At 38.0% G+C, this 15,553-nt stretch overlaps 1 protein-coding gene across 11 annotated transcripts in view; it reads right to left on the bottom strand.

The window, feature by feature from the left end:
• LOC127966884 (cAMP-specific 3',5'-cyclic phosphodiesterase 4D) overlaps positions 1-15,553 on the bottom strand; it is a 222,559-nt gene that overhangs the window by 20,708 nt on the left and 186,298 nt on the right. For 8 of the 11 annotated variants that reach the window (XM_052568210.1, XM_052568211.1, XM_052568215.1 and 5 more), the window contains 5 exons: positions 12,048-12,239; positions 10,689-10,751; positions 6,101-6,137; positions 5,562-5,638; positions 5,371-5,420 (listed from right to left, as the gene is read on the bottom strand). In XM_052568210.1, coding sequence (XP_052424170.1) covers positions 5,371-5,420; positions 5,562-5,638; positions 6,101-6,137; positions 10,689-10,751; positions 12,048-12,239 — 419 coding nt within the window. The remainder of the gene's footprint in view (positions 1-5,370; positions 5,421-5,561; positions 5,639-6,100; positions 6,138-10,688; positions 10,752-12,047; positions 12,240-15,553) is intronic. The other 3 variants (XM_052568212.1, XM_052568218.1, XM_052568219.1) reach the window with 1 other exon arrangement.

Genomic DNA, 15,553 nt, shown 5'->3' with positions numbered 1-15,553 from the left:
ATTATAAAAAATAATTCTACATTGCATTTAAATTCAATCTTCAATTGAATGTTGAAACAACAAAGCCAGTATATATTTAATATTTGTATAATGACATCTATTTTTATGACAGTATCTTTTTTTTTTAAGGCCAGTATCACTCTGATGTCTCTATTTATTATTATAATTTTTAATTAGACTTTTTAAACTAACTTCTAATTTAAGTGAACTTCAGATAATCTTCACATAAACCTATTATAATAAATAACATACCTGTGCCCTTCAGCAAGTAGGAAATATAAAGAAATTGAATGAATTTATCAAACACTAAATTCTAAATTAAATATAGATGAATCCTTAAAGCCTTTTTTTCTTTGGATCTTTGATTACCAGACATCACAGCAGCTGGTTATTAGGTTTTTTGTCTGGTGTTTGGAAAACCACTGCATTTGACGTTCTTAATGTGTTCAAAACATGTTCACTACATGACTCATATAACACATACATATATAGGCCTACATGCACAGATTTAAAGCAGTTTTAATTGCCTTCATGACTTAACTGATGACATAACTAATTTCACGATTTGATATGAAACGATACAGTCTACAGAGCGCGCTGACATATTTGTGTGTGCAATTGAGGAGCAGGCGCTATGTTTGGTGCTGAGGTAAAGTTGGAGCGCACGTCTGAAACGGCTCCAGTTTGATGTGGTCATGAAGATGTTCAGCGTTAAATAAACAATGGTTCTTGTCACGAAAAAAAAAAAACAGCTGTCGTGGGTGGGGTGGCCAACCGTAGCCCTGGCGCTACATTAACAGCATTAAATATTTTTGAGAGAGGTGGCTTTACTCATGACAGACAGATTGCTTGAGATAGCTACTGCTCTTTCATGTCCCAGAATGCTCTTGGGAGGCTGTTTACTTCAGCTGTATGCCATTTCAATGCAGATTTATTCACTGCGATGCTGGAAGATTACGTGACAGTCAATCTACGCAGATTACCACTGAAAATAATCCTCGTTATGGGACAAATGAGGTCCGTTCAGGGCCAGTTTTTTTTTTTTTTTCATAACCCTATTTTATGTCAGGGCTGTGCAGTTAACATTTAACATTAGTGCATTTAAAACCCTAACCTACGTCACAGGATGTTCATACGTTCATACCGCACAGACGATGAACAATAAGTCAAACTGTTGCAATTCTACCCGTGTGTATTGAGTTACACAGAGGAGAGCTACAGTTACAAGAAAAGCATTCATCAAAACAAGCATGACACAATCACAACACGCACTTCAGAGGTCACAGGATCTTAGTGCTTTTGTTACAGGGCAACCTTTAGAGGACTATACTGAGAAAATCTGACATGCAGCTCTGCGCACACTCAGGGCAACAGCAGCTTGGTCTATCATAATTCAAGAGTCAGGGGAGAAAAACAGCTTGGTGACACACTAGCCCCACAAAAAAAGAGAAAATGCACAGATCAAAGGTTTAAAAGGGAAAAGGATAGGAAAATGGGGGAAAGTGTGGCATTCTCTCCGCCCCAACCCCCCATTTCTTTAGCGCTCTCCTCAAACAGCTGTCCAATCACTCTGAGGAGAATTCAAGAGCAGGGGTCCACTGTCCTTGCTGACAACATCTCCTCTGACGTCAATGGCATTCTTCTTGTGTTTGGTGCGACACCAGAGGCCGGCCCCTCAGAAGCTGCTGTGACTGAGAGCAGGACAGGACTGCAGTCAAACTCTGGAGTGGAGTCCACAAGAGAGGAACGCCAGACAAAGCTACAGTTTTAAAATAAAGCAATTCAGAGATGCACCAAAAAGACCAAGCATTCTTTGGTCAAGAATTATCCGGTGCATTGCAATATTATAGTGCATAAAAGCCTATTTGAAATAGGGGTGTCCATGGTTAACCGGTTAACCGATTAACCGTTAAAAATTGTGTAACCGAGTGAAACATTTTGCTCGGTTAAGTGACGTCAATGGCGTGCATTGAATTTAGTTGTAATACATTTTTGCACCACCAGAGACCGCCAGAGCGCTCCCAGACATTTGTAATGTCCACAAGAAGAAGTCATTTTTCTAATATGAAGCGGGCTAATACGAGTGACGGGGCAAAATGCAAGTATTGCAATACAGTGCTTAGATATACTTCAAGTACAACCTCGTTGTTGTAATCTCAACAGCCAACACCCGGGCATTATTTGGCCGGTCAGGACACACTGGATGCGTGGCGAAAGCATCTCAGCTGCGTGGCGTGTCTGTTTTTAATTCGGTTCCCATGTTAACAGGTTAGAGCTTGCCGACTGCCTGCGTGAGACGCGTGGCTCAGGCGCGGCTCGACGCGTGCATGCTAGAAATAGAACCGACGCCTTGTTGGAAGCGTTTCCAGGCAAAGTATAATAGGAAAATATGTTTATATGTCATTTTGTACAAAAATACATATTAATTCATGACATTTTGATATTTGAAAGTCTATAGGTTGACATAAATTCAGATATAAATGTAATTTAAATAAATAAATAAATAATTATCGCTTTTCAAATATTGTACGTGTCAAACATAGTCATAGTCATAGCCTTAGCGAGGCGGCCGCGGAGTCTGCTTGTTACCTTTTGCCTTATACATTTTAGGCTTATTCTCAAATTCAGATTGTGTTAATGGGCGGCATTATTAGGCAGTTTTAATAGGACAATTTGACCGGAGAGATTAAATTTTGTCGGACATTCCTTTTTTTTTTCGGCCAATGTCCGGAAATTACTATGGTTATGGTTACTATGGCACTCTATGGTTAACCGAGTATTAACCGCTAAGGGCCTCGGTTAACGGTTAATGAAAAACTTGAGAACGTGCAGCCCTAATTTGAAAATGATCAAAACGGTTCAAATTTGATCAGAATCCTACCTTAAGGTGTCTATGTATCCATTTATACTTTTATTCAGCAAAGATGCATTAAATTGATCAAAAATGACATTTATAATTTCATATAAAATTATAATTTCATTTATAATTTCTATTTTAAATACATTTCCATTTAAATCTACTTCTGCTCTTTCCAATTATCCTGAAAATAATGCATAATGATTTTCACAAAAAATCATTAAGCATCACAACTGTTTTCAATTAAATGACAATAATCAGAAATGTTTCTCGGGCAGCAAATCCGCATATTAGAATAATTTCTGAAGAATCATGTAACACTGAAGACTGGAGGAATGATTTGCTGAAAATTCAGCTTTGATCACAGGAATAAACTACATTTGAAATTATATTTTAAAATATATAAAATACATTTATCACAATTACATTTTTAACAATAAGATCAAAAGCTGAAGTATTTTAATAGATTTAGAATTATTATGTATTATTTTAATTTTAATTCAAATATTGTTTAAATTTAAGGCACAAATAAATACAAATTCAAAATGCTTGCCATTATGACCACAAAATTGCCTCCAATAAAACAGTTTGCTTTTGTAGTGAAATATGACTTAGACTTTTAGAGTGTAATATATTAGACTTATTTTTCCTCTTTCTGAATATATGTTACAAAAAACACCTGGCAACCCCACATTTACTATATCCAGAATGTCCAAACCTGACGGTTCACCTATGCTAAATTCAAATGAATAAAAAGGGCTTCTCAGTGGTGGCCTTTCTGAAGTAAACGACTGACCCATATACTGTAGCTCATCAAACATCACACAAGCAGGTCAGAGCTATGACAGACTTCAGATAAATCACTCCCAGCCACCACCTGGCCCCGCTAGATGCCAAACGGTTTCTGAGAAAACCTTAATGTCACCCCTCAGTGGGTCAGCAGTCTTGAAATACACAAGACCTCTTCAGTAATAGCGAGAAAGCAGCCGTGGGAAACAGAAGCCTCAGGCTGACGCAAACACCTCCAGAAAACCAGCCCGAGATCACCCAGATGCCACTTTCGAAGAGGCACCTGTGTGAAAAACCAGGTCATTCTCGTGAGAATCCTTCTTTTTGAGATGCTTATACCATCTGCCATCAGGGTGCCAGGCAACCGCTGTCGAATCATTACAAAGCAAGGGCGGGACCTCTATGTTTTAAGCAGCTGCTATACAGTATATATGTTTAGATGGAGCCGATAATGGTCCGAATCATTCCATATTGGCAGGTGCCACAGAGGAAAGTGCAACTTTGATTTAGGGCCTCATATTTTTTTAATATGGCCTGGATTCCCAGTTAGCATGTGCACTAAAGTGAGGAAGTGTTGATGTGAGTTGTGTGTGTTTCTATATCAGACATCTGTGTGAAGGACAAGTGATGAGGAGCATCTTGATTGACAGACTCATCTTGCAAGTCTCAGCAAGACGCAAACACGTGCTTTCCCGAACTGGAAGCCGAGCTCTGGCCGAGCGTGAAAGCGAGATGCCATGCGTTTGCGAGTATCATGTCAGATTGGAGGGCTGCCAGCTGCGCCACATCTATTAATAACAGCTTTGCACAATTCAAATGGGGTGAAAGATTCACGAATGTCAAAGCAGGTTATGCTTACTTCTTTTGGAAGACGTGTTCCTCATGCATCTATATACAATATATGGACACAAGCATGCATATGCCCAAAGACCAGTCCTGTTATAAGCATCTAATGTGAAAATCATTGGTATTTAATGTGGTGTTGATCTGCTTCTTAGATGTTTCTCTTGAGAAAAACACCATGTACTATCTCATGCATCTTCTCTAGAGTTTCAGATCTCAAACTGTGCTTTGATTTGTCAAAGCCAGATATCAGTATTATTACACATCAACTGAAAGGGAAATCGCATGCAAAGAAGGTGGAAAATTACTAATACAGACCAATATAAATTCAGTTTAGAGGTTTAAAAATCTAAATGATATCAAAACCAATGGGAAACCATACAAAGCATGTAATTTCAAAACTACTGGTCTTTAATATTTCCACAAACTTTTTGGCCACGCAGTGCATCTCATTTCTACAATAATGCAGAGAAGTGTATTAAGTTAAATGCTATCACTGCAAAATTGAGCAGCCTTGCTGAAAAAAAAGAGGTGTTTTGTCGCTCTCTAGAGGTTTACAGCTGCTATGACAGGTTTGATCAAGAGAACAACAGCAAAAGAACAAACACCAATAATATCTTGATTAAATAGCGAGCAAAATAAAACATCAGCTTCTCAGATTTTCTCATCCTAGTAACTTCAAATGTGTTTCTGAAGAGATCTCAAACTGTATTTAGATAAAGTCTGCCATCAAAAATGCTAAATATTAACATTTTAGATAGAATGCATGGGAAACAACATGTAAAGCAAGAGAGAACAATACAATGGAACGAAGCACACAGTTTAAAGTTTTGAAATCAAGTTAATAACTTCTGCATTTCTGCAAAGGTATAAAATCTCACCTGTGAAGGAGGCCTTTGAGAGAGGAGGCTGATTACACATGGGGGATCGCCTGTGAAAATTCAGCATAACAAAAGCAGAAAGAATTATAGATAACACATTTGATTTTTGAGTTTCCTCTTCTGCTCTTTTTGCACGTCAACAACGGTCCATGACGACTGCAAAGCTGAATTTTTTACGTAACTGCACTCACTTGTTGGATGTTCGATCTTGCTGGAGGTTGGTTAACGCTGCAAAGTTATTCCGTACCGTCCTTAAACTAGCCAGCACCTTGAAGTAAAACACAAGAGGTCACTGACGTTTAGTTTTATCCATCATGATCAACCTTCAACTAAATATTCGAGTCATTTCAATTCCCAAGCTTAAATCACACATGCAGCTGAAATGTTATTTTAAAAACTACAAAAAAATTGTTTGTATTATTAATTATGGTGACATACATTTCATGTATTTTTGTGCATTTTTCACATATGCATTTTATTCCAAAACCAAATTTTTCAAAAAGAAATAAATAAAACAACTTAGATTTTTTTGACATAACCAGGCACTTTTCACTATGCCATCAGCTCTTGATGAATAAAATTCCTTCCCTACAATGTTTCTTGCCTAATATCATGTGTGATATGTAGTATTATGGATGCTAAATGGGTTGCAAAAGAGTTTCATGTTGACTTTAGCAGTGCAGAAGGGCCTGAATGAGATTCACCCTGAACTGCTTCCTGTGTCACTGACCTGTGCAAACGGCGTGACGATGAGGTCATCTCCATGACTGCAAGAGAACGGAGAGAGTCAGAAAATCAGCAGTGTGACACACACACTTCAAGTACACAGCCAAAGAAAATGATGACTCTCTTATACGCATGTTTATAATGTTGCATGCATTTGTCATGACAAACGAACCATATCTTTAATAAAAGGGCAGATTTTCCCAAAAGATCAGATTGCATGATAGTCTTTCATTTGGTCCTTCAGGAGGAGTGAGATATGGTTTGTTTGTGTGACAAGAGACAACAAGGCAGGGACACGCTTGCATTAATGCTTTCAATGCTAGTGGATGTTCACTACAGTGTGTGGACCACCTCCGTTCATTCAGATCTCACACATTCGGTTAGCATCGCACATGCTGCTCATGTCTAATCGGGTCAAAAGTGTCAATTCCAAGTTTTGAAATTACAGGAGACTTTCATTATGCAATAATACTGCTGATAAAGATGCACAAAGAAGTCAAGAACAAAAAGATATAAACATCATAGATTGACCAAACATCAATATTTCCATCAAGCACTAGATTCACTTTAGCAAGTGAGCTGCTTGTCTAGCTGATTTCTGGGCTTCAAAAGTTGTGTCTACAATGGCCAACAATGATGCTGACTGGGTTCTTAAAAAGCCGGATTTTGAGTGTTCACTAGGTAGGCAGCAGTCTGAACCCGTCAACACTGTTTTGATTTGATGGGGAAATGTGAAATATGGTGTAAACAACCCTCAATTTTATTCAGGATCCTTAAAACGAATAAATAACTATTTAATGTGGAGTATAACTACAAAAACTGGAGTCACAAATAAATATATTTTATTAATTTCCAATTCCCAGATAATTCCATGTTTTCCCTGACCGTAAGCACAGAAACTTGAGTAGTAAATCTGTGTCAGTGTGAAGACCCCTTTAATGGGATGACCTGACCGGTCACCGTTCTGCCTTCCCATCATTCAGGCTCAGAAATGCAGTTAGTGAGCGTCTAGTGGCGAGAGCGACAGCAGGACAGCAGCGCATGTGAGTGCAGTTATTCGCTGCGGTGGGGAGGCAGCAGGTATGCAGTCGTGAGCAGTTAGTGAGAAGCATGCCAGTATGTTGGGAGAAGTTGGAGGTCACGTCTGGAATTCTGAGCAAAGAACGAGACCTCCAGTACAGCCCTTAACACCACGTACCATCTCGGTCAATCATCCGGCTGGCTGAAGAAGCGTCTAATTTCACGCATGGCCCGACTCAGTTTCAGCACGTGTGTGTCGCTGACGCTCCTGCGGTTCAGCATGATGCTGTGTGTCTGTACGTCCATGTGTGTGCATGTATGCATGACGGCGTCCCTCAGTGCTAAATGTCCACACACTGTCCGGGAGGAAAAGGTCACCGGCAAGCGTGTGTAGCATATCACTCGCTCCCCATTCTGCTGCAGTATGTCTGCACGCTTAACATAGCACAAGGCCACGGCTTCGACGTGTGCAACAACCTGCTGCCATTTCACAACCAAAAACCTGCTCATTTAAAGACTTTTCAGTGCAGCTTTAACTGGAGTGGGAATGTGAACGCTATCCTGCACGCTACTCTGTCCAGATCATGCGTGTGAACTCCAGATGAACCCCACAACTGTGTGTGTTTCTGATGCTGACAGCGTTGCATGGTTTATCAGCGCTCTGCTCGGTACCTTTCAGAAGAGCTATATGGAGAGGTAGCAAACCGTAATTTCAGCGGAAAATACAGACGGCACTGGCTCATCTTAATGTGAGCTCTTTGAAAATATAATGGAAAAAAAGAGACACTTTGCATTGCACAATACTTACTTTGTTTTCTGTCAAAGACTATCTTCAAAAAAGGTAAAGTAATTCAGAAATAAAAAATGAAAGTGAAATAAATTAGGTAATAAAATACTTAATTGTTCAAATAAATAACATGCATACACAATTACAAAATGATGAACATTTTTACTTAAAAATACATTTTTTTTTAAATAAAAACTAATTAGACATGTTAATTCTAACATTAAAACTAGTATAATAGTATTAATATAGTATTAATAATAGCATAATTATCGTATAAACAATCATAATTAGTAATAGTATTTTAATGGTACTTATAATACGAAATTCAATTAAAAAATGTTTTATAGTAATTGCATGTTTTTAAATGCTGAGCATAACTACACACATTTTATTGACTAAAGAAATGGCCATGATTTTATACGATTTTATTACTTTCCATGACTCTCCAGGCCTGATTCCCTTATAATTACAAGTTTTAATGACTATAGGAACCATAAACTTAATAAATAAAATAAAAACATTTAAAAATGCTTATATGTTTTAGGTGACATAGTATACTAACACACTCTTTTTGAGTTGACAATGAATGTGGCAGTAATGACGCTCAAGGGGGCAATAATTTTCTTCACATTATCAATTTCAAAGTTTTCTTGAAATATGCCACTACATCCGATGTGATATTATTCAGTCAAACAGTTCAACTAGCTTCAGCAGTTTTCTTCTTAAGAACAACTGCAAACCGTTGAGCTAATAGAGAAAACAGACCACAGATAGTTCTTGTTGATGCTCACTTCAGCACCCCTTGTGGCAGCACAGAGAATGCAAAGTGTATTTGAGTTGCGTTATGAGTTGTTTTCTGACATTCTGGAAAGATATGACACGTGAAATCAAGCTTGCATACCTAGAAAACATGTAGATGAGAATATTTCAGGCCTCAAACTGAAAATTAATTATTCTTTTGAAAAACCCAAATGTGAAAAGTGAGATATGTGTGGTGTCTTGGAACCTGTTCATTGAAATCTAAACAAAGTGATTGGCGAAAAATGAATCAGACTTCCCAGCAGTACATTACATGCAATAATGCCAATGAACTACTAAAACTCCAAGAGCAGTTGTGACGGTAGAGGGTAATATCAGGAATCGACATGATATTTCCTGTGTGCTCGCCATCCCTGGGGACTCTATATAATCCATGAGCTGGTGCAGGGTTACATAGAGAAACACTCTGAGCTTGCGAAAATCAGGCCAGAGAGAGGAAGTGCACTGATCTGACAATTTCCTGTGATATCATCCATCACCATTCCATTTGCTTTAGCTATGTGATCTGGGTTCTCCGATCGTTCTGCTGTTCATGTGCTTGTTTTATCATGCAACTGAAGTGATATAATTCAATAATTACAGCTCTATTCTGTTGTATTCTCACATTCTGTTCCAAATAAATCTACTTAATCTACTAGGGAGCAATTTAAGTGTGCTTCAAATGCAAAGATTATCCCAAAAGTAGCAAGCAAAAACTTGTAAGGTGTTTAATTTTGGACAAATAAAAATATGCATTGCCAAAGTATCATTAAAAGTGTTTCTAATAATACATTTATATTATATACATTTCATCTATAAAAGAAGCAAGATGAATGCTGATTATAAAAATACAAATTTATTTATTTATTTTACAAATGTTAGATATATAAATGTACAAATATAAATTCATTCTGATGACTACTGAAAAATATTCAATAAAATGTTCATAATTGATAATAATTATTATTAAATAAAGATATAAATGTTATGGTCTATACATTTTATACATCATAAAAAAGAAAGGAATTTTTATTATAAATATATTCTTCATATATATATATATATATATATAAGAATATATTTGCTATTTTACATTTATTTCATGTTTCCAATTAAAATAAACAACACTAAACCATATTGCTTATTAGAGCATAGAATTGCTAGCTTAATATGCTTTTGTAATCAATTGTGAAGTCAAATGTGAAAGGTCAGTCCCCATGAGTGTTTTTTTGGATGCTATCTTAGAAGGAAACTCACTAGATAGTGGTGCAACTAAAGACCTGTGCAGTATTTCACAAAAGCGGATCATTTTGGAGTACTGTTGGCTCTCCCTGTTGTTCGAATGTGACGAATGCAGCCCGAAATCTAATTAATCAGTTTAAACATTTGACGTAAGAGTTCACAAAGCATCCACCTCTCTTAAATGTCAAGCATTTTATTACTTATATAAATCCACTAAGGAAAATTGAATAATGCGACACATTAGAGTGAATGTTTTCAAGCTGACTGGAGGAAATAATAATAATAATAATAATAATAATAATAATAATAATAATAATAAGTCACATGTGCACCTCACATGCAATGCAGGATCATGGCAAAGATGGAGATTGACAAACACACACTCACACACACGTCCAAGTCACAAGCAGCATGTCATTCGAACTCTGTCCGAACTCTGAGAAAACTCCATGCGATTTCTCTCATGACGTTCCCCTACGCTCTTACAACACACAGAGGTTTTAATGCCCAGAATCTTCACCCAATCAAATCAACCTGAAAATTATGATTTTGTTGTCCCATCGCAGGTTGATTTGATGGTCATTCTGTGCATTAAATGGTGAGGGTTCTCAATGCATGTGAGACCGTGATGCTGGCATCTACAGGTGAAGCAAGGTGATGCAGATTAGACAAGCAAGAGCATTCCTCGAGGAAGAGCAAGGCCAGGAGCTGCCGTAAGGACAGGCGAGCCAGAACCAGAACTTACTTTCCACTAATAACCGGCTCAGATCTCCGAGAGACCAGACCCGGTCTCGGCAGGTGGTTATTCCTATCGATAAGGACACAGGTTTGTCAGACAAACACACACACACACACACACAGAGCGCATCACACACGTCTGGTTCCTCTGTCTTTGTGGTTTGAGAAGTGGCTGTTATGAACGGCCGTGTTTCTAAAGAGGTCAGCGAACCACTAAAGAGACATTTGAGTCTCTCAGATTCTTCAGTGACTTACTTTTGCTTTTTTCATGTCGTATTAAAGGAATAATTCACTCAGTGATCATCTACTCACCCTTCATGTCAATCCAAAATTGTTTATTGATGTATATTGTGGCTATCAAGCTCCCCAAAGAAGAAAAAACACTTTAAAACTGTGGCTATATATGTTTTCTGAAGCCATATACATTAGTTTTGAGCAAGAAACTGACGAAATCTTAGCATTTGCTGGAAATCTTTACCGTAGCTCCAAAATAATCCCAAGCATCCCTCAGCAACTATATAGTTTTACTAAGAAGAAAGAAAGTCATGCATTTGGAATAATATGAGGGTAAGTTTTCACCTGAATACTCCTTTAATGCCATATTTAAAAAAAAAAAAGTATTTTATGCTCACCAAAGCTGCACATATTTGATCAAAAATACAGCAAAGACAGTTATATTTTGAATGACTAAATATTTCATAATAAATATTTTGAATAGATTTCAAAATGCATTTATTCCTGTCAAATAAAGCTGTATTTTCAGCATCATTCCTCCAGTCTTCATTGTCACATGATCCTTCAGAAATCATTCTAATATGCTGATTTGTTGATTAAAAAACATTTTGTATTTTTGTAACATTACAAATGTCTTTACGGTCACTTTTGATCAATATAAGTCATCATTAATGAATAAAAGTATACATTTCTTTAAAATAATGTACCTATGTAATAAAGGTATATAAAGACGGAGAAAGAAAACGATGTAGACAGAGAGAGAGACTGACGTTAGAGTCATGTGACCTGTGGGCAAACGACATGCCACTGATGACCACACACATTTACATGGACTACATATAAACACACACATACACACACACAAACACACACAGTCTCTCAAACAACAGGAAACCAACAGTCATCAATGGATGAAACAGCTGTACATATATGTAACTATCTAACTATGCATGGACAAATTAAATTATGCTGATTCACAATACAAGCATGATGTCTCAGTTTTAATGTGCATTTTCCCAGTGAAACAAAAGGACCAAAAAAAAAATAAATAGATATTAAATTCGACTGACCCAAAATAAAGTAAAGGGTTATGGGAGAATTGCACATGGCTTTAAAGGGTTCCAGTACTCACATGTCACTGGCGATGGAGGAGTTTCGGGACATGGTCTTTGGCGACAGGTCATAGTCACTGTCGGAGCGGTACAGGAAGGATTCCCTCCGCTGGCTGTGCACAAAGTTGGCCTGAAGGATCAGGCCCGAACTCGGACTCATCATGGGATCCAGAGGACTCCGTCCTGACGACGTGCCATTGTCCACGTCAAAGCTACAGAGGAAGAGAGAAACTGGCATTGTGACAAATAAAACAGCCAAAACAGTATAATATATATATATAACTTAATGTGGAACTTTTAATTACAAACAAGCCCAAACAGAACTCTTATTTTGAAATGTTTATGCTTTAATATTAAATTCACAAAGAAGACAACCATCTACCTCATATTACAATAAAAACACCAAACAGTAAACAATGTCATAATTTATCAACAGTAAATCATAAGCAATCATTTGGAATAAATGCATAATATCAATATTCATTGATTACGTTCTGAGTCTGTAGAATGTGCAACAGCGGTGCATTTCTATTTTGAAACATGCTGTGCTCATATTTATCATAAGAGAAATCATAGCGATTTGACATTTAAAAATCACATTAGGCTGTAGAGAGAATCCAGCTTTTTCCATCCGCGAATGTAAGATTTCTTAAAATGATTGTTAATGTTTTTTAAGCCTTTTAATCGCACATTATGCGCCGACATTAATACATTTTACAGTTAGTACATATCGCAAATGCGAGCGGAATATTGTAAACGGCCTGCAGGAGGAGCCACTCATCCCCTTAGACAGCCCTGAGCAGAAATGAAGGTGTACCAGAGAGAGCATGTTGGTGAACACATGGGGACAGCCTTACCTAAAGCTGCTTATCCTAATGACCTACGCTAGCAGTGACGGAAACACAGGGATTTCCCTCCCAGTGACGTCTAGCACACAGGTGGACCCAGGCATTAGCTGCTGAATCCCTTGCTTTGCGTTAAAAGAGGTTATTTGCCCGCTAATCGTCGGGGTGAGGTACTCGCCACGTCACTAGCAGTGATTCATCAGATGATCGAGTTTCCCCGCAAGCGTCCCCATTTGAAACCACAACAAATCCCCAGTGACTCACTCCACACGTCTCTCCGGCCGTTTTAAAGATAAGCAGCAGTTTCCTAGAAAGCCTGAATAGGTGAAGCAGCAACAACACGTGGATCTGGAACACTGTGTGAGGAAGAGACACTCTCAAATTACAGGAAGTCGAACAAAAGAGCAGGTCTGTTTGTATCACAGAGACAGACGTGTATTCGTGCACATACACCACCGATTTCAAATCCCAAGAAGCACAAGGCCTTTCCAGCGGAAAATGACGAGCAGAGGAAGAGATACAGTGATAAATGACTATCTGTAATCGTGGGGAACAAGCTTAAATTCCTCTCCTAAAAAGGATGAGAGCCGCCAGCTCAGTGAAGATCTAAACGCACCTACAGTGTTGCTCGCCAACACAATCCAGAACGCTGCACATGTAGCACAACACAAGTGCACACTGTCACATCATCTTGTCTGAGAAGCTCCAGATTCCATTAACAGGTTTACTGAAGCACATATCTATGGTGGCATCCTCACTAAAGAGTGAGTTACTTGATCTCAGCTCAGTGCGCCGTGACTTGCTTTGAGGTCTGTGAGCAAGAAACATCTTTTCCTTCCTGTTTTACACTTTAGCCACTTTTGCATCGCTGTTCTCAAGACTTGACAGCTTGTGCAAAATTCACAAGCCTGACCCAATAACTAAATACAACAAAATCTATCTATAATCATATTCATCCATCCATCTATAATAATAACTCATCCAACCGTCCAACTATCTATGTATCTATGTACCATTCATTTATTCATTCATTCACCCATCCATGGAATCGTATTCTTCCATTCATTTATCCATCTGTCTATATATTGCATTGTATCCATCCATCCCCATTGTATCCATTCACCCATCCATCTATCTATAGCATCATATCCATCAATCCCTCACTCTGTTTATCTATCCATCAAAACTTTCTTCAAAATGCCTTTTTAGGTTTTAAAAAGTCAAGATTCAAAGTTTGTCTTGACAAACAAATGTTTTTTTTTTTTTTTTTTTACAACAAATGATGTTTAATTTTGCTTCCTGAAAATAATGTTGCAATGCTGCAGCCGGATTCAAATCTGATTCAAATTCAAGAATTCAGTTGTAATTAAAAGGCATTCTCCATTGATTTCTGAACGTTGCACAAGCCCGACTCGAGAGGCATGACTCAGTGAGGTAACTTAACATCCATGAGTGTAAACGCTTGGACTGACTGACCTTGAAGAGCTGGTGATAGAAGAGAGATGCAGAAATCAATGACCCCTTGTTCTGCAGCCAGATTCAGAAGTCCTGAATGTCCCTGCTATAAAATTACCCATTAGACACTTTCCCCTTACATCACGCTACCGTAGGGTAAGATTCCTAGTGACTTCTGTCGGCTGACCTTCTCTCTGCTGTGCTGCCAAACATTTATTAATACCAAATATTTGCTCATTTAATAAGACAAAAATAAGAGGTCAGGGACTCTCAAATGCACCAGCATGGTGAACATCACCAAGCAAAGCCCTTGATGTCTAGTGACGCACAGCAAATGAGACACTGGGGAGACTGGAAAACCGCTCGCTTTTAGGGTCTCCGTGGGATGTTTCTCCCGCAGAGGGACTTGTCCTGTCCTTTTGTGGGATTTAGTATGTTTTGACCTCAGATTCATGACGAAAGCCACAGTATTACACCAGTTTCATTAGCACGCTATCATCCTGATGCACTTCTGCATTAGTGCAAGACCCCACAATTCGTTAAGATACCTGAGCCTTAGCCGATACTGTTGGAGTAGTGTATTGTGATACGTCCTCCAGAGGAGAGCTGGAGGGACAGATAGGATATACCGTATTACTTCACTGCCTACTCTGATAATCAAACTGCAACGCTGTGAGAATACAACCAAACCAGTCTGAAGGCTACTAACCTGGATGGTCACCATTGGAATGTGCATTAAACGTCAAAGCTCACTGTGATAACTATTGTGTGGATTTTCATACTGTTAATGAAGATTTGCTTAGGCACATTAACCCTCTGGAGTCTAAGGGTATTTTTGGGGCCTTGAGAAGTTTTGTCATTCCCTGACATTTGTGCTTTTTTCCGTTTGTTATAAATATCTAAAAGGGTAAAGTCTAATATCACTGTAATCAGCACAAACTGGGCTATAATAATATGTGAAAGGCATGCATGTACATGAATGTATTTTTGAGAAAAAAAAATGTTATGCATGGTTAGTGAAAAACTAAAAATGTTAAATCACTTGAATAAGGCAATAAAAAAGATACATAAAATTGGTTGCCGGAAAAGTTGAGAACTGGAGCTTGTAGCCTAGAATTTTTCTTTCTGAATGATGTGAAAATCATCTTGTTTACTCACTCACAGAAAACAATATATTGATTTAAATTTTCTAAAACACTTTTTGTTGGTAAAAGTCATATGCGAGT

Source organism: Carassius gibelio, chromosome B10, assembly GCF_023724105.1.
Source record: "Carassius gibelio isolate Cgi1373 ecotype wild population from Czech Republic chromosome B10, carGib1.2-hapl.c, whole genome shotgun sequence".
Classification (NCBI taxonomy): domain Eukaryota; kingdom Metazoa; phylum Chordata; class Actinopteri; order Cypriniformes; family Cyprinidae; genus Carassius; species Carassius gibelio.
Note: the sequence above shows the minus strand (reverse complement) of the source record. Positions and strands in the feature narration are given on the sequence as shown.